Below are 22,974 nucleotides of genomic sequence, written 5' to 3' on the forward strand. Positions count from 1 at the left end.
TGTTAAAAAATGAATAAAATGATATCAAGGCAAAACAAGCTGCAGCAACATTGTGCCAAAATTTCTGAATTGCACTATTTCAGACTTTTCATTTGGAAACTGCATTGACAAACCAGTGTAGTGACTCTATGGCTCGTTTCTCAGTGGAGGAACGCACATGTCCCTGTGTCTCTGTCTGATTGTTGTCATCTGATGGAGAAAAACACTGGATGTGTGTGTGTGAAGTCTTCATTAATCTGTCAAACCCACGCTCCCTCGGAGGAGCTGGACTACCAATCACAACTTTTCCTGAACCTGTTCCAAAATGTAACGGCTGGAAACTCAATCAGAAGAATACTTAGCGGTGGTCTGACAACACTGTGGATTTCCCCTGAAGTCTGAGTAATGAGCACCAGGTCCAGGCTGTATGGATGTGTAAATGTGCACGCTCAGTGTGTTTGATCTTCCCATATGGAAACGATCCGACCTCAAGTCGTCATCGTGATGATGATGGAAGGCAGTGTATACAGGCCTGTAATAATGTAAGTGGAGGTGGAGGACCAGGCCATAAATAAAGGCATGTTTGAATAGGATGTGGACTGTGTGTGTGTGTGTGTGTAGGCTAAGTGTGTATTGGAGGAGTGGTGGGGGTGTGAGGATTGAGGAGGGTGTGTGGGGAGTGTGTGTGTGTGTGGGGGGGAGACTTCCGAGTCAAGGCTTAAATGTTTGGCCTCGCGAACCGAGCGGTTTTATCAGTCTGGGTGCTGACAGAAGTGCACAGAGAGAAGAGAGTTGGTGAAGGAGGAGAAGGAAGAGGGGGAGAGGGGAGAGGAAAAGGACAGAGAAAAGTGTGCATGAAATAAAAGCGAATGGAAGTTACTAGCTTGTCTTTCTTTTTATCCCAATTTCTGATCAGTTAAAAGTTAACTAACATCTCACACTTCTATTTTCTCCTGAACTGAACCCTGTAGAAGTCTAGTAAGATCGACCCTATAACAACACCACTGAATCACAGCAGAACTCTTTCTTCACATTAAATGCAGGAAGCAACATTTTTATTAAATTTTTTTCTCATTTTTTATTTTTATGAATGTTCTTTTTTTTTTATAATCTGCACTGTGCGCATGCTTTTTACCCAAAAAGAGAAAAAGGATGACAACATAAAACAAACACCATCGATCAAATAACGAACTAAAACGACAATTAGAGTGTGTAAAAAAGAGACCCGACCCACTAAAATGGCATAAATAGGCAGTTTCATGTTGTTGGAAATTTCATTAATTGCTACGTCATCATCGTCATCAATCATCAATCATTACCATAACAACAACAACAACAACATATAAGTGAGAAGTACAGTAAAAAGTGCACCATCATCATTTTTAACTTAAAAACTATACAGCTGCCAAAGATAAAATTGTTAATGATAAACTTCTAACAATATAGAAATGTTTCCACGATAATTGTTCCACGAAGAAATGAAGCTATAATTTTTTATTTCTTTTTTCTTTGTTTTAAACACTAGAGTAGGCTTTGTTTGCTTGACTTGGATCGACCCCTCCCCTCTCGCCAATCAATTTTATCTTTTTTTATTTTTTTCAAGTTCGTGTTCTTGCTTCATTGCATCATTTTTTTCATCATCTACAGTCAGCAGACAGCGGCGCGGGGCCCCTGCAGTCCGTCCAGTTCACCAGCCGCCATTTTGGAAACACACGTTTCCTCCCGTGGAGTGGATCCTGGAGACGGCGGGGCAGTCCAGTGGCCTCAAGTAAGAATAAAACAACGACCCCAACCCACCCACCCTCACCCCTTCTTGTCCAACATTTACAACCTCATTGTCCCCCGTCTCTCTCCCCTTTTCACCCCATCCCCTGAAATCCACTATTTCTTTCCTCCCTACATTTGCTTGTGGGCTTTCTCGCAGCAATCCTCATTCACAGGGGCCTGTGGTCCCGCTGTGCCCGCCACCGCCACTGCCACTGCCACCGGGACCCCTCCTCCTCCACCTCCGCCTTCTCCACTTCCGCTTCCTCCACTTCCGTCCCCCTCGTGCAGTTCCTTCTCCCTCCTTTCCCGCTCCACGGCCTCCTGCTCACTCTTGCTGCTGGGGAACTTGTCCTTGTTGTTCTCTTTCTTCCACTTCATCCTCCTGTTCTGAAACCAGATCTTTACCTGCCTCTCTGTCAGTGCCAGTGCGTGGGACACCTCGATGCGGCGTTTCCGGGTCAGGTAGGGGTTGAACAGGAACTCCTTTTCCAGCTCCAAGGTCTGGTAGCGGCTGTAGGTCTGGCGGCCACGCCTCCGGCCCGCAGCTATAGTGGCAATTGGTGGGGAGAGGGGAGAAATTGACTGATTGAGTTATTGAAGAAAAATCAGCATTCTTATATTTCACATCTTCTCATGGTCATACTGGCTTTTACATATATAACCCACAGGGACAAATATCAAATATAGACAACCCAATGAATTATTTATGACAAAGCTTGTTATTTTGGGGTTTATAGCTAAATTGCTGCAATATCTAATCAATACTTTAGACCCACACCAATGTCTTCATGCATTTTGTTTTCTAAACAGGAGTGTGAAGGACTAAACATTTCCAGTTAAAATCACATTAAAGTACCAAATCCTCACATTTACGAGTCTCAAACAAAAGAGGATTTGGCATATTGCTTAGGAAACTGTGCAAATTAATAGTCAAATTTATTTCAATTGATGACTACCAACATAATAATTAAACACTAGAGATATAGTTTTTATTTGATGAAACAATTGTCAGAGCGTCACAATTACAAAACTGGAAACTTGTTGATTTGGTTTGGGGTTAATTTTACTGAATGGTGGATGAGCCTCCGCCATTTATTTTAGTTGATGTCTAGTTATTGATCACACGGAATGTGAATTAATTCCTTGGTTCATGGATGAGCTCAGTGAGAAACACATGAGCAATATATATCTTTATATATATATATATATATATATATATATATATATTATTCATGTGTGTGTGTGTGTGTGCACGTGAACTTCATGTTAATGTTTAAATTAAGTTAAAATTCAGTAAATGTGATGTAAAAACACAATTTGATCCTCATGTGAGTTTAATGTGCAGGAGTCCCATATACACACAAACACACACACACACACACCCGCACACACACATGATGCTATAAATACATAGTAAACATGTTTCCATGATTTTTACTCAAAAAGAAAAAAAGGATGACAGCATAAAATAAACACCATTGATCAAAGAACCAACTAAACCAATGACACATCAATTAGAGTGTGCAAAAAGGAGACCCGACCCACCTAAATGGCATAAATAGGCAGTTTCATGTTTTTCTAAACTTAATCAACTTCTAACAATATATAAATGCTTCCACGATAATTGTTCCACAAAGAAATTAAGCTATAATCTGTCTTTCATTTTTTGTTTGTTTTAAACACTAGAGTAGGCTTTGTTTGTTTGACTTGGATCGACCCCTCCCCTCCCCTCCTGCCAATCAATGAAATATATATATATTTTTTTCAAGTTCGTGTTCTTGTTTCATTGCATAATTGTTTTTCCTTTTTCTACAGTCAGCAGACAGCGGCGCGAGGCCCCTGCGGTCCGTCCATCTCACCAGCCGCCATTTTGGAGACTCGCGCTTTATACACGGATTGGATCCTGGAGACGGCGGGGGCACTCCAGTGGCCTCAAGTAAGAATAAAACAAGGCTCCCACCCTCACCCCTTCCTGTCCAACATTTACAATCTCATTGTCCCCCATCTCTCTCCCCTCTTCACCCCCTCGCCTGGAATCCACTATTCTTTTCCGCCCTGCACTTGCTTGTGGGTTCTTTCGCAGCAAACTTGATGGTTTGGTTTGGGGTTAATCGTGTTGAATGGTGGCAAAGGATGAGCCTCAAACATTTGTCACTGAATGACCATTCAATCATTCTTAAAACTCTCAGCAACAAAGAGAAATCCACCGAGCACTCACAGAAGTGCACATAAATATTTGATGCTATAAATACATCGTAAACACTTTTAAAGGGGAGAACCGATCCTAAGCGGTCTGCGATGAAGAACAAAGACTTCTCTTCAGAAATAGCACAGCGCAAACAATGAGGAGTGAATACGAAGACAATTGATGTCTGAAAACCAAACAGCTCATTTACTCTGCTCGCTCTTTGTTTTATGTTTCAGCTTTGAAAAGAACACAGGCACAGAGCTGCTACACAGAGACAATAATAATACCCAATACTTAATAAACACACGTGAGACAGGATATGACACACACAGGATAGGCATGGATGAATATGAGTTATGACTGTGAAAGCTGTGAAATAGTATGAACACGTAGGTGATCCTTACAAGTGGGCGACACTAGAATTAGGTGCTTATAATATCCTAAATTCTCAGACCTGTAGGTAATACTGAAAATATGAACAAATCTTAAGTAAAAAAAAAAATTACCTAAAAGTACTTCAGCATAAATAGGGAGAATAAAGGTGCATGACTGCCGACACATTCAGGATACTAGTGTAATTAATATTTATTTTTTGTTAGCGTAACCATTAAATAAAACCAGTGATGACAATGCATTGATATAAATAGGTGCGGTTTGTGCACGAGTGTAAAATGTATAATATATAATGCTAGGGCCAACACTGCAAAGGGAACACACTACAATCCATTAAAATTGGTGGAATTAAAATATTTCTGGTAAATTCAAGAAAACACTGTTTCTGGACCAGAGGGGAATTCTCTGCTGCTGTTTATTGCCTCGTGTAGTGATTTGCTGTTTGGAACAGACCTACACAAAGTATCTCTCTCTCTCTCCAGGACAGGGAAGTTTCTGGATCAAATTAAGGGCAGTGACTTTGATGGACACACATTTGTGGCTATAATCATATAGAAGTCCTGTATTTGATCGCATCATCTCATGTCATGAAGCCGGAGGCTAAACGGTGAAGCTCTCGTCAATCTCTGTTATATATAAGCTGCCACGGACTCCTGCCCTGCAGGATGGTCTCTACCTTTGAAAGAAAGTCTCTTGGTCTCATTAGATTTCCGCATAGTTTCCATCTATGGGCACAAAGCTGCTATTTATATAGAAGCAGGCAGAAGAAGGAGAAGACAAGGGAGTCTTTATGGAAATGCATGAACTTGTAAGTGATGTAAATGTCTTGTATGTGTTATCTGTCACGGGACTGGCGCCGTGATTTCGTGCTATAGAGACTAGAGGGAAGTCGACGCCACATTCACTGCTGTCACCAGCCATGAATTAAGGGAAATGGGAAACACTTTCCTGGATAAAATAACAGCACGGACGCTTTGATCCAAAGGGGTTTTTGACGGAGCAACATACACAGAGAATTTCACCCCCAACCCCGGCTGCATCACACCATCACACCTTGCCATAATATATCTTTGCTTATATGGATCAAACCGCTATTGGAGAAATAAATCCTTTTTTAATTTTTTATTATTTGACATTTTCCTCTGAAAACATGAGCTAAATTACTACACGTCGTTTTATTGTTTGAGAAAACGACACACGCCTTTGGGATTATGAGACATTTTTAATATGAAACCTTTACAAAGCCAATTAAATAAGCCCTAAACAAATGCATGGCAGTTGGCAGTTGACATTTTGGAGGGAGGAGAGACGAGGTTTCCAGTGGACAACAGAAGCCAGTGAGAGCCATGGCAAAAGACACTAATACTATTACTGACATGCATTAATTCTTTGGCCTAATCAGATTTTCATTCTGTTCTCTTTTCATGTTTAAGGTCGTACAGAGAAAAGGATCCATCAATATTTCCAACCACAGCGGTAAAAGTCGTAAAACGGGCTCATATTCAGTCTAAGTCGGATATTAAACCTCCAGCTTGGGGGCTCGGGAGTATTTCAAACCATATTCAGCGAGCAGGAGCCTCCTTCAGTGCTGGGGTTATAGCATAAAAGGTGTGGAGGTGTGGAGCCGGCGATATTCCTCTTTATAATACAAATTATGAAATGTGCCCCCTCATTAAAGGGAAATTTCCGAGGTAAACGTGATAACCCACCTCCGCCGCGCTGCTCCATCCTCCCGCTCCACTCATAAAAGCCTGCCCGCCTTTTTCTGCTATTATAACTAATAAATCCTTACACTGAGAAAGGACAATATCCCATTGAACCGAGCACGGGCTGTAACCCCTGTGTGCACCAAGCACCCTCGGACCGTACAGCTGTGCAGATTTGCACGGCTTGACTTGCCTGCCTCCCTGTTTAGGCTGGACTTTTTGGCCCCTGGATGAGCAGAGCTGCCTGCAGCCGGGGTCGGCCCGCCGTTAACTTAACCGGCTGAAAACCGCGAGCCTGATCAATGGAGTAATCACTAAAGAAGTGTGGCCCGTCGAATAGCTTGGAATGATTTGGAAAGCGAACACAGGGGAGCGCGGGGAGTCAAGTGCCAGGGAAATATAACAGAGGCTTTAAAGATGTAAATGATGACAATTTACAGGCGGCACGAGCAGGAAAGTGTCAGTGCAGACACACAAGTACCAATACACTGCTGGGAGCCGCTGAGCAGGAAACACTGCAGGAAAAAAGTACTTATATCTGAGAGCAGCAGCGCCTATAAAGTAAACTATATATTTTCCCACTGTTAGCTTAGCAGCTGTGTAAAGGGAAAGCAGGTGAACACAGACCTGCTTTTTAGTCTAATATATTAGATTTTCTCTTTTTTATGATCACAGCCATGAAGCCACAAAAGTACAAAAGTCTTGTATAGATCATAAGATTTCTGCAGTGCACTTCAAAATAAAATATAATAAAATAAAATGTACAGCCAAGAACATTAACAATAAACTCTCTCACTCACTCTCTCTCTCTCTCTCTCTCGCTCACACACACACACACACACCAGCACAACACAAGAGTTATGGGCTCAAACAAAATAGGCTACTATACATGTCAATCCATTGACTCTCTCTCTCTCTCTCTCTCTCTCTCTCTCTCTCTCTCTCTCTCTCTCTCTCTCTCTCTCTCTCTCTCTCTCTCTCTCTCTCTCTGTGTGTCCCTCTCGCTCGCTCCCATAATCAGTTTTATTGTAGTATTGCTTAAAGCCATCAACTATAAACCCTAGTTGCGTCCCTTTAATGCAAATCATTTCTAAAACCAACATTTTTTTAATCGTCCTGTGTGATTTATTATCCAAACGTCTTGAACCAATCGGGCCTGATCCATATTCCCAGGCTTTAGTGTGTGTGTCTGTGTACATACATGTGAGTATGTACACAGAGAGAACCACTAAGTGCTCACATGTAACACCCACACACAAGTCACAGAGGCAAAGCAGAACCACGCGCACACGACTCTGGGGATAATTTGGATATGTGAGTTCAGGGATCAGACCTGAGAGTTCACACCAGGCCTGTAGCCAGCTAGGAGGTCACCGAGGGCCAGACCTCTGTCAATTTTTAGAGCTAAAAATAAAATTTGACGTTAAATGTGCATGCTGAATCACATGCTTAATTCAAATTTGCTTTTTAGTGCCTGGTGTGTGTGTGTGTGTGTGTGTGTGTGTGTGTGTGTGTGTGTGTGTTTGTGTGCGTGGGAGTGTGAGAGAGCATTGTGAGGCAGGGTGCGAGCCCAGCATCTTGAATAAGCACTTCCCCTGAAAGCAGTTTGAATTACGCACTTTGGACAACAGCACTGAGGTGTCTTGTGTGTGAACTCTCAGGCAACGTAGCAGTCAGTTAGACAAAGCAATTATTGTCATGCCATCATCTGAAGGAAACTTTCAATACGGTGGCCTGGTCTAATGTCTGGAGTAAAGGCTATTGTATGAAACGTGAAAATGTTTATGCTACTCTGGCGTTCTGTGTGTGTGTGTGTGTGTGTGTGTGTGTGTGTGTGTGTGTGTGTGTGTGTGTGTGTGTGTGTGTGTGTGTGTGTCAGACAAACAGCCCTACTCAACTCTATATCTTCACCCTCTCTCACACACATTTGTTTTTCATGTCCTCACAGTTGAATGTTTAAACCTCACTTCACTATCATCGACTAAGTAGCAGTTTTACTTCGAAATTAAATATTTAAATATTTTTGGATTCTGAAAATTTTAATTAGGCAGAAGTAGATGCCATTTCAAAGATTTAAACACTATTAAACTTTTTGAGTTGAATTATCAATATTGCATACAACCTTTTAAAAGTGTTTTCACATTAAAAATACATTTTACGTATTTTAACATTAATTTCTAAGCTAAAATTATTTTATTTCCCTCATGGCCTTTAACCATAAAAATAAAAGACAAATGCCTATGAGCAGGTTTGGGATTTTGTCCTTTTAGGGGCAAGATACTGTTTCAAATAACTTTATCTTAATAATCATGCTTTAAACTGCATTAAGTATCGTACTGCTCTCCATAATGTTCTTCTGATTTATAATTCATTCAGACGGACTCATATAATCCACAGCAGCTTAAACTACCAACACATTGATATTAAATCTAATTTAACAATGTCTCATCCCCACATCAGGGCCGAGATGACTAAAAGGTTTAAACTAAATTAAATTAGATGCGTTTCTGACAAAGACGCGAATTGTATAACAGCGTCGTGAGGAAGAGGTGAGGAAGACTGGCTGCAATAAAAAAAGAATGGAGGAGGACGGAGAGGTGGAAAAGACAGACGGCTAAATTTACGCACATGTGGGTGAGTGCGTTTCCTTAAGATGATTGTGTTTTTTTGACATTTTCACATTTACAGTTCAAACTCTAATAAATTGTGTGTCCTCAAATAGAACTGAGCCTCCTATGTGTAAATCTTACGGCCCCGGTGCACACATCACACGCGAAGCTGCTAAATCTGACTGAAATGACCTGCTTTCCGTTTTATTATCCACACACACACACACACACACACACACTCTCTGTACACGCACGCGCTCACACACACGCACTGCTTGCTTCTTTAACCCTGTGGGGAACTGACCACCGTGTAGCCAAATAGTCCCGGAGACCACAGGCAAGTCGTAAAAGCAAAAAAAAAAAGGGCGAAAGAAAACAGTAAAAGTTTAACCCGAGTCAGAGAAAGAGAAAGAGAAAGAGAGAGAGAGAGCGAGCGAGAGAGAGAGAGCGAGCGAGAGAGAGAGAGAGAGAGAGAGAGCACTGTTTCTAAGTGAGTCTCCACCAAACTGCTCGTTCACATCTGCTCTGAGCTGCACATTCTCAAGGTTTTCCTCATGAAGTTCTCTCTCTTCTTTCACCATCTACCGTCTATTCTCTCCCTCTCTTTCTCTCTCTGTGAGCTATCTCTCCGTCGATTCTCTCCGTGCTATATGGCCGGGGCAGTTAAACCTTAAAGTCATTCACAAGTTTTGGTGCTGCCAATAAAACCATAAACCCGCTTTTGTCTCCCGCTTTGAACGCAGGAAGCGCTAAATGCCCTCCTTAAATTGCTGCTTTTAAAAGCACGTTTTCAACTTTCTCTGCCCCCCCCCTCTGCGCGTCTACATTTTCTATCTGCCCTGAGTGGAGGATCCCGGCGTGGACACGGACCATTCTGCTCGCTGAGCCTAGAACAAGGCAAAGGAGCAGAGGAAAACAAGCCCTGTAGTCGGTCACTCCGCTTCCTCACCTTGCGGCCTCATCCAGGGGAACAGCTGCGTCGGCGAGGGGCTCTGCTCGGTCCCCTCCGCGTCCTCGCCGCCGAGCCCCGGCGCGCCTCCCAGCTTGCAGTCGCTGTATTGGACCAGATCCGCGTCCTGGGCACCGAAAAGCGTCTGTCGCTGCAGGGCGTCGTATCCGTAGAAGTTGCCCGGCTCGCCGTGGCATGTGACCGCGCAGGGGCTCTGCTGGTACGGGTTGCTGGGCAGCGTGGAGGCGCTGTGGTGGTAGAAGTCCTGGATCTGCGGTGCGTGCTGGAAGGTGGCGCCGGAGCCCGGGCCGTACACCACGGTGGGCCGGCTGCCGGCCAGGTCCTGCGCGAAGCCGCACTCGTAGTAGTTCGGACGTAACGAGTCCCCGCTTTTATATTTAGAGAAGAGCGAGTTGACGAAATACGAACTCATCTTAGTTGTTGTTGTTTGTTGTTTCAGTTTGTGTTCGGCTCGGTAGAGTCACGGTGGGGCTGGAGGAGGCGACCGGCGGCTTTCACTTATGTTTTCTTTTTGTTTGTGTCGTGCGCTTCGAGGCAAAGGGACACCGACACACAGAGAGGGAGACTGGGAGAAAGTGAGGCAGGTCTGCCGCCGGTGTCGGTCACCGCCGCTGTGGTGATCCCCCCCCCTCACGGCCACAACAGACGCGCCGGTCGCGATGTGAGTAACGGTAACGGCAGGCAGCCAGCGCAGCCACAGCCACCACCAGCACCACAACAACAATAACAACAATCACACCGTTTCCATAAAATCTCCAGCGAGGAAACGGAAAAACAGGAGGAAGGAGGAGGAGAAGAAGAAGAAGGAGTAGAGGAGGAAAAGCTCGTGCGCATCACAATTCCGGTGTTCGCGCTGTAAGCGGGAGCCCTGTCGCGCTCTCAAACGGCTTTTCCGTGATTTACTCCTCCGCAAATGAGTTGTTTCATATTTTTTCTCCCTCTCCCTCCTCTCTCTCTCTCTCTCTCTCTCTCTCTCTCTCTCTCTCTCTCTCTCTCGCTCTCTCTCTCGCTCTCTTCTCCTCTCTCTGGCTTTCTCTGGCGCGCGCTCTCCCCCTTCTCTTTCTCTATCTCTCTCTCTCCTCCTGGCCCCGGTGTGTGTGTGTGGGTTTCAGGGATAATTTGCATCTATTATCAGCTCTTCATCCCATTGGCTTTTCCACGCACATAGACAAACGTGCACGAGCGCACACACACACACACACACACACACACACACACACACACACACACACATAGAGTCTATTACATTCCCTTCCTCTTCTTTTTCTATTTTTTTTTTTATTTTTTTACGCCTGTACCCACACGCGCCTGTACAACCTTAGATGATATTCTCCCGGCGTCGGCTCCAGGAGCTCCGTGCGCCTGTGATGAAGCGATGTGAGTGAAGAATGCAGAGGAAGAGAAGAATAAGAAAAAGAGAAAAGGATAGAGGAGGGGGGGGGGGGGCGGCAACATCGAGCGAGAAAGAGGGATGAATTGGAGGCTTAATGAGAGTTCTGCGACTTTGCGTCTGATCAAAATGTACACAAGCACACACACCATCTCCCTCCCGCTCTCATTAATTGCTCTTTCTCAATTTCTCTCCGCATCCTTAGAGGAGGGAGCGGGGCTGCGTGGGAATGAGGCCCCGAAAATGTCAGGGAACATGGTGTATAAAGGGGGAGTTGATGGGTGGAGGGGAGCGCGCTTCCTATTATAATTGGTATCGGCTCTAACAAGCACTGGCCTATAAACGTAATTGAGGTTTTAAAAAAAAAAAAATCAAAAATCAGTTGTGGGAGCATTTCCCACCTTCCATTCCACCCCTGCCTGCTGCATGCTGCTGGTCAGCTGTTGGCCCCTGCGCGCACGCTTTCCGATCATGGTAAACTTTTATAAATATGATGCCCATAAACACGTAAGGAGGACTAGGGAGGGTAATATCCCAGGACAAAGTGGCTGTAAACGCTTTAACAAACTATGAGGCTCCATAAAGCCGAGGGGCCGTGTTTGCTTGTTTACGTCCCCGCAGCAGAGAAACAAAAAGGGGGTTCTTTTACGATGCGCCCTTTGCGCGACCGGAGGCCGTAAACGCCTCATCCTTGGCCGGTATTTAATTGTCATTTTCGCCCTGTTTTCCATACGGCTGCGATCCTCCCTGTTGCAGCGGAGGTAGAGGGAGGGTTTTTCTAACGAGGGGTAAGTTGTGAGAAGGTTAAGCTCGGCCTTGTAGAACAGCCGGGGCTCGTAAAAAGCAAGATGGCCTGAAGTGCAGCGATTAGCCCAAAAAGACTCAACTGTGGGGTTGTTTCTTCCTTGAGAGAGACTCCATTTGCGTCCAGCCCGGGCCCTGGAACCTTCAGAGCACTCACACACGAAGAAAGGACGGTGTAGGCTCCCGTAGGCGCAGCAGCACAATCAGGAGATTCGTCTTTTCATTGGCGTAATATCATTTTTGGTTTTTAGAGCTACTGCGCGCTCACATCCGCCAAATAAAAAGATCATTACCCGAAATTAATTTATCAAATGATACAGCGCTGACAGAAGAGGCACAAATGTTGCCAGCAGCTGCTTGAATTGCACTCAGTGTTGTGGTAAATCAGCTGATTGTACGCGCGACTTTCTGACGAGTAATTGCCGCAGTATTTCTCCAATTTATGACTTAGAATATGATCTTATTGAAACTTTCCGCGCGCCGTGTTTCACACTTCCATGGTGGAGTTGTCTCACAGCGAGGTGTGAATTTGGCACCATCAGGACACTGGGTTTCGCCTCGCGCGTCTTCTTGCGTCATGTCCTGTGCGTGAAATCTAAACATTCTAGTACGGAGCTGATTTGAAGCAATGTACATAAAGGCCTCTGTGTATATTAAATGCATTTTTCATGCTTTTCCCGAGGGAGAAAATGATCTCGCACCAGAGCAGGAACACAACCCTCACACATCCGTGTCACCCGCACAAGCCTGCATATAGTCTGCTAAGTATAGAGCCACAAAACGTTAAGGGTGCGTGCGTCCTCGGTGTGATTCCTGGGCCAGAAAAAATAAACATTTCCTGGCAATCTATACATTTCCTGCACGCCTGCAGGTTCTTATTTTCCAAGGCCTCAACCCTTCCTCTTCATCCCCTGCGTGTGGAAACGACCTGAAACCGCCTCGAGTGTCAGGATGTTCTGCAGCAACGTCCAAAAGGGGCCTCGTCGCCTCGGTTCTCCTTAAAAAGCACCACCTTTTAAAACACATTAAGAAGAGGAATAGGGCGAGTTTGACCCCCTTAGAGAAGACCCCCTGCCATGCGTGTCCTCCGTGAGAGCGAGCGAAGCCTCGGGCGAGCCCTGCTTCAGCGGTGGAGCAAGGGCGCCATCAAGCGGTGGCTTCCAGTAAGGCCACTGGCTGAGGAAGTGGGGGGTGGCGTCGGCTCGGACTTGGCGACCCTGTGGTTATTTAAGTCCGCACATAAAGCTAAATACGCTGTTTTAAAATGAAACGATGAGTTTTAATTTGAGGCTGGATCGTGAGTGTTGGTTTGGGATCGGTGGGAGTGAGTGGAAGCTACAGGTCTGTTACAGGGAAGTGTCTGACTGGAAATGGGATGTGACAATAATCCAAACTCTTCCTCATCCTGATGCATTTAATGAGCTTTAAACTGTATGTGTTGTTTTCCTGAGCTGTGGGTTACACTCCGAGCGAACCTGTGGACAAAGAAGGGAACCTCCTCGTATATATTTACCTCACACGGTGGTAAATAAAACTAACAGCATAAATAAAATAAACATCTACGTTTATAATAGTTAAAAGCTCAGTCTGCGCTTTTGTGTGTAACTTGTAAATACACAGTGCTAACAATGCTATTACTTTAATGCGTTTATAGCCTATTACACTGTGTCAATATGACTATTCAGTGGGCTATAAACATTATAGTGAGAAGTGTTCATTTACTTATGGCCTGTTTTTCTTTTGTTTTTAAATCATTTTAAAGCCATAGTCTATTAGTTAAATAGTCAACTAACTGTCAGTGTGAATAGCAACAATTTACAACAGCAAACCAGACAATTTCCTTTAGCATTTCATAGCATTTCCTTTATTTGTCTTAATATTTAAGTATTGTTTTGGGTAGAATAGAATCGAATCGAATCGAATAGAACCTTAGTTTTGTATATTAGCCTTAATATAGAAAGCAGGCTACCAAAATAATCACATTTTATTTACCAAATCTAATTATTTCCCTTATAAAAAGAAAATTATGCCAAAAATAAAATCCAGTTAATCATATATTATGAGTACAATATAATACAAACATAAATATATAAGGATTATTTTTTTGCAGCAGCGTCATCGCGTATATGTGTAAATACAAGTTGCTTATATTTACGTTTGTAAGGAAAAATTTAAAATAATAAAAATACTAGGCCTGTTAATACAAATGCAAAACTACTGGGCTACTAAATATTTCAACAATATAATTAGTTTGGGGTATTTTGGTATAAAAATAATTTTACTGACTCAATTTGTATAGCTTAGGGCTGCTTGAGGAATGTTTCTGAAAATTTGCCACATTCAACAAACAAAAACAGAGAGCACGTGAATTAAGTGTGTCACTGACTGTGAAAGTGCACTTCAACCCACACGAATCCGTTTTGTTACCACACGATCGTTACTTGCGTGTGTGAGTGTGCGGTGTGTGTGTGTGTGTGTGTGTGTGTGTGTGTGTGTGTGTGTGTGTGTGTGTGTGTGTGTGTGTGTGTGTGTGTGTGTGTGTGTGTGTGTGTGTGTGTGTGTGTGCGTGTGTGTGGCTATAAACCGTCTGTAAAAAGCTCAGTTTCACCTCGTGCGGATCTATGAGCCCCTGTCTAGCGTAACGGTAAAAACGCAGAAAGAAAATAGCGCGAGATTTAACTTAAATTTAACTGCAGACAAGAATCCTGGAGGATAAAGACAGTTTCGAGGTTCCTCCGTGTTTCAGCGGAGGGTTCGCCATCATCTGGACACGCTGAGCAGCACCAGCGGGCCCTCTGTGCCCTCCAGGCCGGAGAAGACGCCTGGTCTGCTGTCTTGGTGGGGTTTTTTTTGGAGGAGGAGGATTTCAGGGATCCGGGTGTGAGGATGCATCCGAGCGGGACAAAGAGGGGTCCTGGACTGGAGACAACACACACAACAGCTCTGCAAAACTGCCCCTATAGAGCCAAACGGCTGCGGAACCATAAAACTCCCAACGCTGAAAAGAAGAGGAGGAGGAGGAGGAAAGAGGAAGGAAGCAGACGTGTCATGTGTCGCGCACAATATAAAATGTCACAACCCCTCACTCAAAATTTCTCTCATATTTCCTGCACTTTCATTTTCTTCTGTGAGTGTGATTCCGTGTCGTCCCGTGGCCCCTCCATCACTCCTCCATCTGAAGCCCTGCACTAATATTTGCGCTCTCCCTGCGTGTCCAGCTCCATCACTCCCATTAAATCCTCCAAATAAATTAGAGCAGGGGATCCTGAAACTTTTCCTCTAATATTTCCTCTCTGTGTATCTTTCCCCGACCCCCCTCTCCCCCCCGTTCTCTCGACGTGTTTGCTTTACAGCCGTTTAGTTCTTAACCTTCAGAAATTTATACGCTATAAACTTTTATTGCCGTCATATTCTTTTATTGCGCCGCACCGCACTGAATCCTCTTCCTCTCCGCTCTCCTCTCCTTTTCCCTCTTCCTCTTCGTTGTTTTTACAACAGTCGGCGGCGGCTTCTTTCAACCCCGCACGCATCCGCTCCCGCATCCCTCATCGCCCCCCCCCCCACCCACCCACCATCCCCCACCTCCACTCCTCTTCTCTCTTCTTTTTTTTTTGCAGCCGTGAGCTCAGACACCCGGTGCGTGCGGCACATCCTGCTCCTCTCTGCTGTTTGTTTCCTTGAAAAACACCAAGTGTGCAAAACAACTGACGTGAGAAAGACGAAGAAGAGGAGGAGGGGGGAAAGCTGCTGGTGCTTTATTCGCCCAAAGGGAGAAATGCTATCACGTTTTTTTTTCTTTCTCTTTTTCTTTTTCAAATAAAACAAACTAACGCAACAAACCCCGGCGGCCTGTCTGCTCAAGTCCACTTGCGGTTTCACAATTGCAGGAGAAATAAATGCGGGGAGCCTCATATCTCCTGCGAAGCTCCGCCGGGCGAGCCGCTGCAAGAAATCAAGCGCCTGTGAGATTTGTGGCTGCAGGAGCGCAGCCACTGTGAATGCAGATGGATGTGAATCATTTGGAAGAAACGGAGCGATCGGTTGTGCAGCTACGCGCCGCCGCCTTAACCGTTTTCAAAGTAATGGGCCAACAGGGGCGAAGCTCAGCCCAGACAAATAACACGACGCTGTCTGTCTGCGACAAGTGCAAATATATCCTCTGCTAAATTATTATTTTTTATCACACACAAAATAAAATATTATTATTTGGTATTTTCCCATTTAACATTTCAAAATAACATCCCATTTTTTATTCTGTCTCTCATATAGCTTACAACTTAAATTAATTTATTATGAAATATGATCGATATTATAGATCACAAACCTGTGCAATATTATTAGAACAAATATTGTCAAAATGAGTTTGACAATAAAAGATCCAGTTACTAGCTTTTCCAGAGTTTCTTTCCTTAATCCCTCAATGCAATTTAATGGCTCTGCTGGAAATAAAGTTATAAGTGAATTTACAGTTAAGACAAAAAAAATTTGAAGCGACGTTTATAATCTTTTTGAACTGCTAAACTCAATTTGTAACATATGTAATTAATGTATAATTATTATTATTAGCCTGTAATATAGCCTATAAACTTTATTTATGTACATACTGTATATTTAATAATAATAATAATAACTATTATTATTATTATTATTATTAATATTATTATTATTATTATAATCACTGCACAGCCAGAATAAGGCTATAACAGGTACAAACAGTTATATTTTCTGTATTTCATGTTATTATTTTTTATTATAGTTTATTATAGTGATTATTATGCCCAGTCCGAGACAGCTGTTACAGGTACTATTACATATTTTGTATTTCATATTATTATTATTATTTTGTTGTTGTTGTTATTATTACTAGCCAGTCCAAGGCAGGAACAGGTACAAACTGTTTTATTTTTGTATTTCATATTATTATTATTATGATTATTATTCCTGCCCTGTCAGAGGCAGCTGTAACATGTGCAGACCTGCCAGCAGCATTTGGCTTGCTGTCCAACTGTTAATGAGTCCAGAATGGCTGATGTGATCTGATCCATACAGCCGTTAGTATCAGCGGGACCATAACTCTCTTTGAGAAAATTTATGAATATGAATGATATTCTCTGCCGCTTGATGAATTATAGAAGTGGTGCTGTGTAAAACAGCTCATTCAGTGCGGCGGACAGGGGAGAGCCCGCTGCACTCTAACATCAACCCCAGAGTGTGTCAGCCACAGTTATTATCTGTGGACTCAGTTTTAATATGAGAGGATAAACTGAAGACATATTGGATTGGCCACATTTGCCTGGGCTGAAATATGAATTTTGCCAGCGGCGGCACGTGGTTGGTCTTGTGCAGCCCATTTAATTTTTTTAAATATCACTGAAAGGATGAGACCTGCACCTTCTTCGGCTGCACAACTAAATCACTGTGCAATGAGCCAATCTGGGTTTTTCCATTGCCTCACAGTCGGGATATCCTTACAGAGAAAAGGGTGATGGGAGTTGGGGGAGAAGGGGGGGGGGGGGGTTCAGCAACACAACCTCCGACAACTGACTCCAGAGCAGCGATTTGCAATTTCCAGGAATGTTATTGGAAACAGACTGATCCGGACTTCTGTTGGTCCAAGCTGCAGATCATATTACAGCCAGATGATGACTTTTGATTTCTCATGTATGGTGTCCTTAAAGAGAGCAACTGGGACCTGAAGAAAGGCTCTTGTTAAACTACTTATTCTCATTTGTATGCACAGAATGTGTCCGGCAGATGATTTGTTGCGACCACGGTTGCCTAGTTACCAATCTAACTCATCTTCCTGTACAGAGAAAATGTTTGTGTGGGTATAAAACATTCTCCAGCTGTTTCTTGGACTTGCCCACTCTTGCAACATGTAGAAATACAACCACCTCTCACTTTGCCCATAATAACAGTAGTGCTGCTCCTGTTTCCCCTGCTCCCTCAGATGTGACCATGCCGTCCCCCATGGTGTTCCTCTGCTTCCATAAGTGCACATATATATAACCTGACGTCGGTGTGAGGCTCCTGCTTGCAGCCCTCTCCTCGCCTCCTTCCCCGGGACGGCGGGTTGAGGCTGTGGGCAGGCCTTGCCGTAGAGAGCTTTGCAGGGCTTCTGGATTTAATGAAGCTCCAGCCCTGCTAGACCTTAGAGAAGTATCACAATCATCTGCCGCAATTCCACAGATGGTTTATGGGACGGCTTTGTTGGGGCCTGAGCCCAGATCTGCTTAAATCCTGAGGCCTCATTGGTTGAGGCCCAGCACAGCAGGGTGAAGGAGAGAGGCTGTGCAGAGACTTTGTTTGCTGTCAGGTTTCTACCTCTATGCACGAAGGCTGCTTTCTCTGTCTTTTATGACTCACGGTGCTGCGGCTTCACATACTGTTACTGAAATAATGATCTCACTTTGTTTTAACCTCACCTGCCACATGAAGTATTACAAGCTAAACTAATCAGTGGGTTTCTAAGAAGCAGATAAAAAACACATTTTTTTTTTATGTTTATCAGTCGTGACTCTGTATCTGCTGCAGGAACAGTTACTATGGTTTAGAAACACTTCAGTGTCAACTGCCACAACCCCACATGTATCCATAACAACATAAATAGTTATTTAATGATGGACCATATAACGTATTCATGTTATGATTTATTACAAAAATTGCAGGTGGATGATTTGTACAGTTACAACACAACATGAAGTTGTATTTATTGTCTAATCATACATTATATACACAGACTTATTAACTATTTATTAACTAATTACAAATGCTTGATAGTTGGTGTAATAATTGCTGATTATTTTCTATATTTGTTACTCCATAGTGTGTTCCAAGCTATTTGTGTGTGAACTGCTGATGAATTCTTAACAGGGATGTTAAAGTTAAGTGCTACACAGACAGATGCCCGTGCCACTGCTAAAGCACCTATTAATCCAGCTTGTACTGCTACTCCTGCTGCTGACAATGCTTGATTTTTAACAGGAGCTGGGCTGCGCTGATATCGCAAAATTTACCACAAGTCTTGCAACCTGGGCCCGGAGCGACACTATACCACTGCAGATACTCTCTCAATATATAAACTCACACATCCTTACAGTTACGCAGGCTTTAGGCTGCATTCACGTCTTTGCAAACAAATCATTCTCGGAGAAGAAATAAATTCAAGATGGAGACATAGATAATAATATAGTGGTAAACCATTTATTAAAAAATGTAACACCAAATTGACAACAAATAACTTGTGTGTGTGTGGACATGTGACCTCAACGATTGTAGCTGCAACCCTGCATACAGCAATGACTAATGATACTAATGTGTCACCTATCTCCTGTTATGCTTGTATTCTTTTTTTTGTTGAGTCTTTTCATCTGTTTTGTTAAAATGAACGTGCTCATGGTGAATCCTCTGGAGAATCTCCTGTTGTCATTAGCTAAATTTTTTAATAAATGCTTTTTGTCCGCCCTTGCACATCTTGTATTCCGTTGCACTGCTGTCCTGCACAGTTGAGCCCTATTTGCACATGGCAGTTATGTTGTTAATTGTATGTCTATCTGTGTAAGCACTCTGAGCGCAAACACACCGGAGTCAAACTCCTAGTATGTGTACACATGGCAAATAAAGCTGATTCTGATTTGGACATTATCCGGATGTTTTTACCAGGAGGCTGGCAGGAGAGACTCTGGAGAATGTCGGACATTTGTTCTCACACCCAGCCCCTCCGGAGAATGTCATCCGGAGACCAGCGCATGTCTGAGAGCAGCTTTGTGTGCATACTCAACGATGTTAATCTGCAGTGTCAAGCAGACACTAACGCTTCTGTACCTCGCAGCTCTGCAGTCTGGGCTTCATGCGTGGACAGTAGCGACAACAGAAAAGGAAAGGGGGGAACTTGTTACAACTTGTGCGGCTCCAACTTTATTTATTAACTGCATTATCATAAATGGCTGCGTGTCATGTGAGAAGCCAGAGAGGAAATACAGACCCTCGCAGACTCTGTGTCTATCACAGTCATTTGGTGCAGAGACAAACACAGGAACCTCAGCGCCTTCAAAAGCCCCTAATGGACGGATGACGACGCATCTAATGAATGCACTCATCATCTGTGTGTGTGTGTGCGTGTGTGCGTGTGTGCGTGTGTGTGTGTGTGTGTGTGTGTGTGTGTGCGGGAGAGGGGGGGTGGTGTTTAGGGGTTTATGACAGTCTTTTGGTGTGGCAGCCAAACAGACGCCCCTCTCCTTTCAGCATCAGTGTGCAACTGGAATGAGACACATCTTTTAAACACATGCTGGCTCGTCCCGGTCTCCTCCTCGTCTCTTCCCAGAGACCAACTTCAATTTGGAGAAGCTTGAAGAGAAGAAACTAGAAGGAAAGCCCCCCCCCCCCCCCCCCCCCCCCCCCCCCCCCCCCCCCCCATGGCGACCACATTGACACCAGAGGTCCCTCCATACAGGACGTGGTGTAAATGTTCGATTTCGGTAATAAATCACGAATGCCCCATCCATACTTTTCTTTAATTTGCCGTGAGAAGCAGCGACACATTGAAATGACGCACTGTGGTACTGTAAAGTCAGCTCTTTAATAGGAATCCAGCATCAGCAGTGCCATGGCACAAAGAAACGAGAGACAACAACACAGAGGAAAGAAGAGAGAGAGAAAACATACAAGAGAGGGACTGGGACATCTCACATGGAGGAGAGGGTCAGAGTGACTGGCGTTCTCCTGCTCGTTCATAAAGCCTCCGCTGCGGCCACATGGCTTAGATTTGTCTCATTAAAAAGCAGAGGGAAAATTAAAAAAAAAGCTGCGTCCATATTTATCATGAATAGAAAAGAAAACTCCAGGAGCTTTGCGAGTAAATAGTGAGAGAGAGAGAGAGAGAGAGAGAGAGAGAGAGAGAGAGAGAGAGAGAGAGAGAGAGAGAGAGAGAGCAGGTAGAAACAGGTTCAGTAATGGAAATAAAAAAATGGCTTCATCGGGGCTCCACTAGCATCGTTGGTGATAAACAAACCAAACAGGCAGAGCTCATCAGACTGACTTGGGAACAGATCATCCAGACAGTCGGCACAACAACATGGGGAACACAAACAGAACCTAAAGGACACGTGACAAAAAAAGAGAGAAATCATCTGTATATCACAGTAAGATAAGATGCCTCGTCCCAACAAGACAAAACAGCATATTGAACTCATTCCATTAAGAAAGACGAGGTTACTAACATTATATACAATAAATTAGGAACATTTCCTACCAAAAACTTCTACTAACTCGTTTTTAAATTTCCCATAAACATCCCCCTCCCACAGATGTAACACACAAAGAGCTAAACGAGGACATACGTCTTAAAAACGACTTGAGGCATGCGAAGAAATGTGTAAACATTTTTTTACTCCTAAACAGAGGATTTGATGCCGCTCATCGAGGAAAATGTTCCGCGTGTAAAACTGATTATAGACCCGTTCGCTTCTGCTGCTGGTAAATGAAAGTGGTGTCTCACACATACACACACACACACACACACACAAACACACACACACTCACACACACACCTCGCTGTAAACGCTGTAAAGCCAATGTGTTGTTTATGATCCGCCCATAAAACTGCCATCCGACGCACTTTAACTGCGCCGACACTTCACATAACGCCGCGGCGGCCGCTCGGCCTTCCAGCACGGCCTCTGCTCCACTGTCACATCTGCGACCGACTCAACGTCTGACCACGTAATACTCCGAGATAATTACACGAGGAGACCGGTGATAATAAATCCTGTGATATAATTTCGTAACAAACCTCTTTAGAAAAAATGAAATGAAACCAAATTAAAAACAGGAGTTCAGTAAATGTGTGCGCACGTTTCGCTCTGTCTCCGGGTTTGCGCCATGAAACCGTCGTGACTGTATAGATTTTTTTTTAATTGTTTTCCTGAAATGAGAGAGAGAGAACTGCCTTGCATAGCAGGTAATACACAATATATCATATTGTATGTATAAAAATAGAGCTGATTCTTTCTTAAAATGCTATGAATAAAGACAGTGCCAGAGAAGTTAAGGACTCGTTTTGCCACGTGCGCACATGGACTTTGTGCGCACTAGAATCTGAAATGAACATTTAGAAAATATTTACAGCAAAATCCTTAATAATAATAATAATAATAATAATAATAATAATAATAATAATAATAATAATAATAATAATAATAATAATAATAATAATACTGTATGGAAGATTTGTTCGGCTGACCGGTCTATCGTTAAGGTGACGATGTCTGACATTGTTCTGTGCCAAATTACCCAGAATCCTACAATTCAATAAAAAGCGAGCAAACTGTTTCTTCGTTATTTATCGTGTAATTCAGGTCAGTGTAGCACATGATTGGGGCCACGTTCACCTCAATACATCTGACTTGGATTCACCCGAACCCAGTCTTGCAAGGAGCCAAAATCTAAAGACTGATATGCGCGATTAAAATAATAAAACAAGATTTTTAAAAAAAAAGAAAAAAAAAGAACAATCTGTAGCGCTGTGCTGTCTCCACCCAGATACACCCTGTCGGCTAGAGGCTGATGTGACGCGTAAAGGACAATAATCGATAGCCGATATGGGTCGAGGCGAAGGCGGCGGTGGACGCATAAAGCATCCGGAAAGGTAGCTGAAGGGAGGGGGATCTAAAATATCGACAGCAGTCTAATCGCATCCCCGGTTGCTGAGTCGGGCTGATCACGGCTGCCACCCTCTTGACTACCGACCCTCCTCCTCCTCCTCCTCCTCCTCCTCCTCCTCCGGGGTGTGCTCATTACTTAGGCCGACAAGCGGGAAACAGACGGCGGCTCGCTGACTGTATCAACGCCGACCATCGGGCGCTTTCCAATCAAACTCGGCCGTCAATGAGATAAACAAGAGGAGAAGGAAAAGAAAAGTGTGTGTGTGTGTGTGTGTGTGTGTGTGTGTGTGTGTGTGTGTGTGTACCCCCCCCACCCTTGCTTATTAATGGTCATGTGAAACCCTGGTTTCAGCACCTTCGCGCGCCTCCGGTGTCAGCGACGGGACAATAAATAACCAATAAGAGGAAGAGTAGTGCTTGAGGCAAGAAAAAGAACTCCGCCTGTGCTGTATCTGCCGCCCGTCCACCACACACACACACACGCACACACCAACACACGCACACAAC

At 43.8% G+C, this 22,974-nt stretch overlaps 1 protein-coding gene across 1 annotated transcript; it reads right to left on the minus strand.

Moving 5' to 3' along the window:
• Positions 1-1,006: 1,006 nt before the first annotated feature.
• hoxb8a (homeobox B8a) lies at positions 1,007-10,541 on the minus strand. The gene is made up of 2 exons (XM_034594354.1): positions 9,592-10,541; positions 1,007-2,291 (listed from the first exon to the last, which is right to left on the minus strand). The coding sequence occupies exons 1-2, from the start codon at positions 10,022-10,024 to the stop codon at positions 1,876-1,878; spliced, it is 849 nt and encodes a 282-aa protein (XP_034450245.1). The 5' UTR covers positions 10,025-10,541; the 3' UTR covers positions 1,007-1,875.
• Between the last annotated feature and the right edge of the window lie 12,433 nt (positions 10,542-22,974).

The sequence above is a fragment of the Hippoglossus hippoglossus genome, chromosome 8 (assembly GCF_009819705.1).
Source record: "Hippoglossus hippoglossus isolate fHipHip1 chromosome 8, fHipHip1.pri, whole genome shotgun sequence".
Classification (NCBI taxonomy): domain Eukaryota; kingdom Metazoa; phylum Chordata; class Actinopteri; order Pleuronectiformes; family Pleuronectidae; genus Hippoglossus; species Hippoglossus hippoglossus.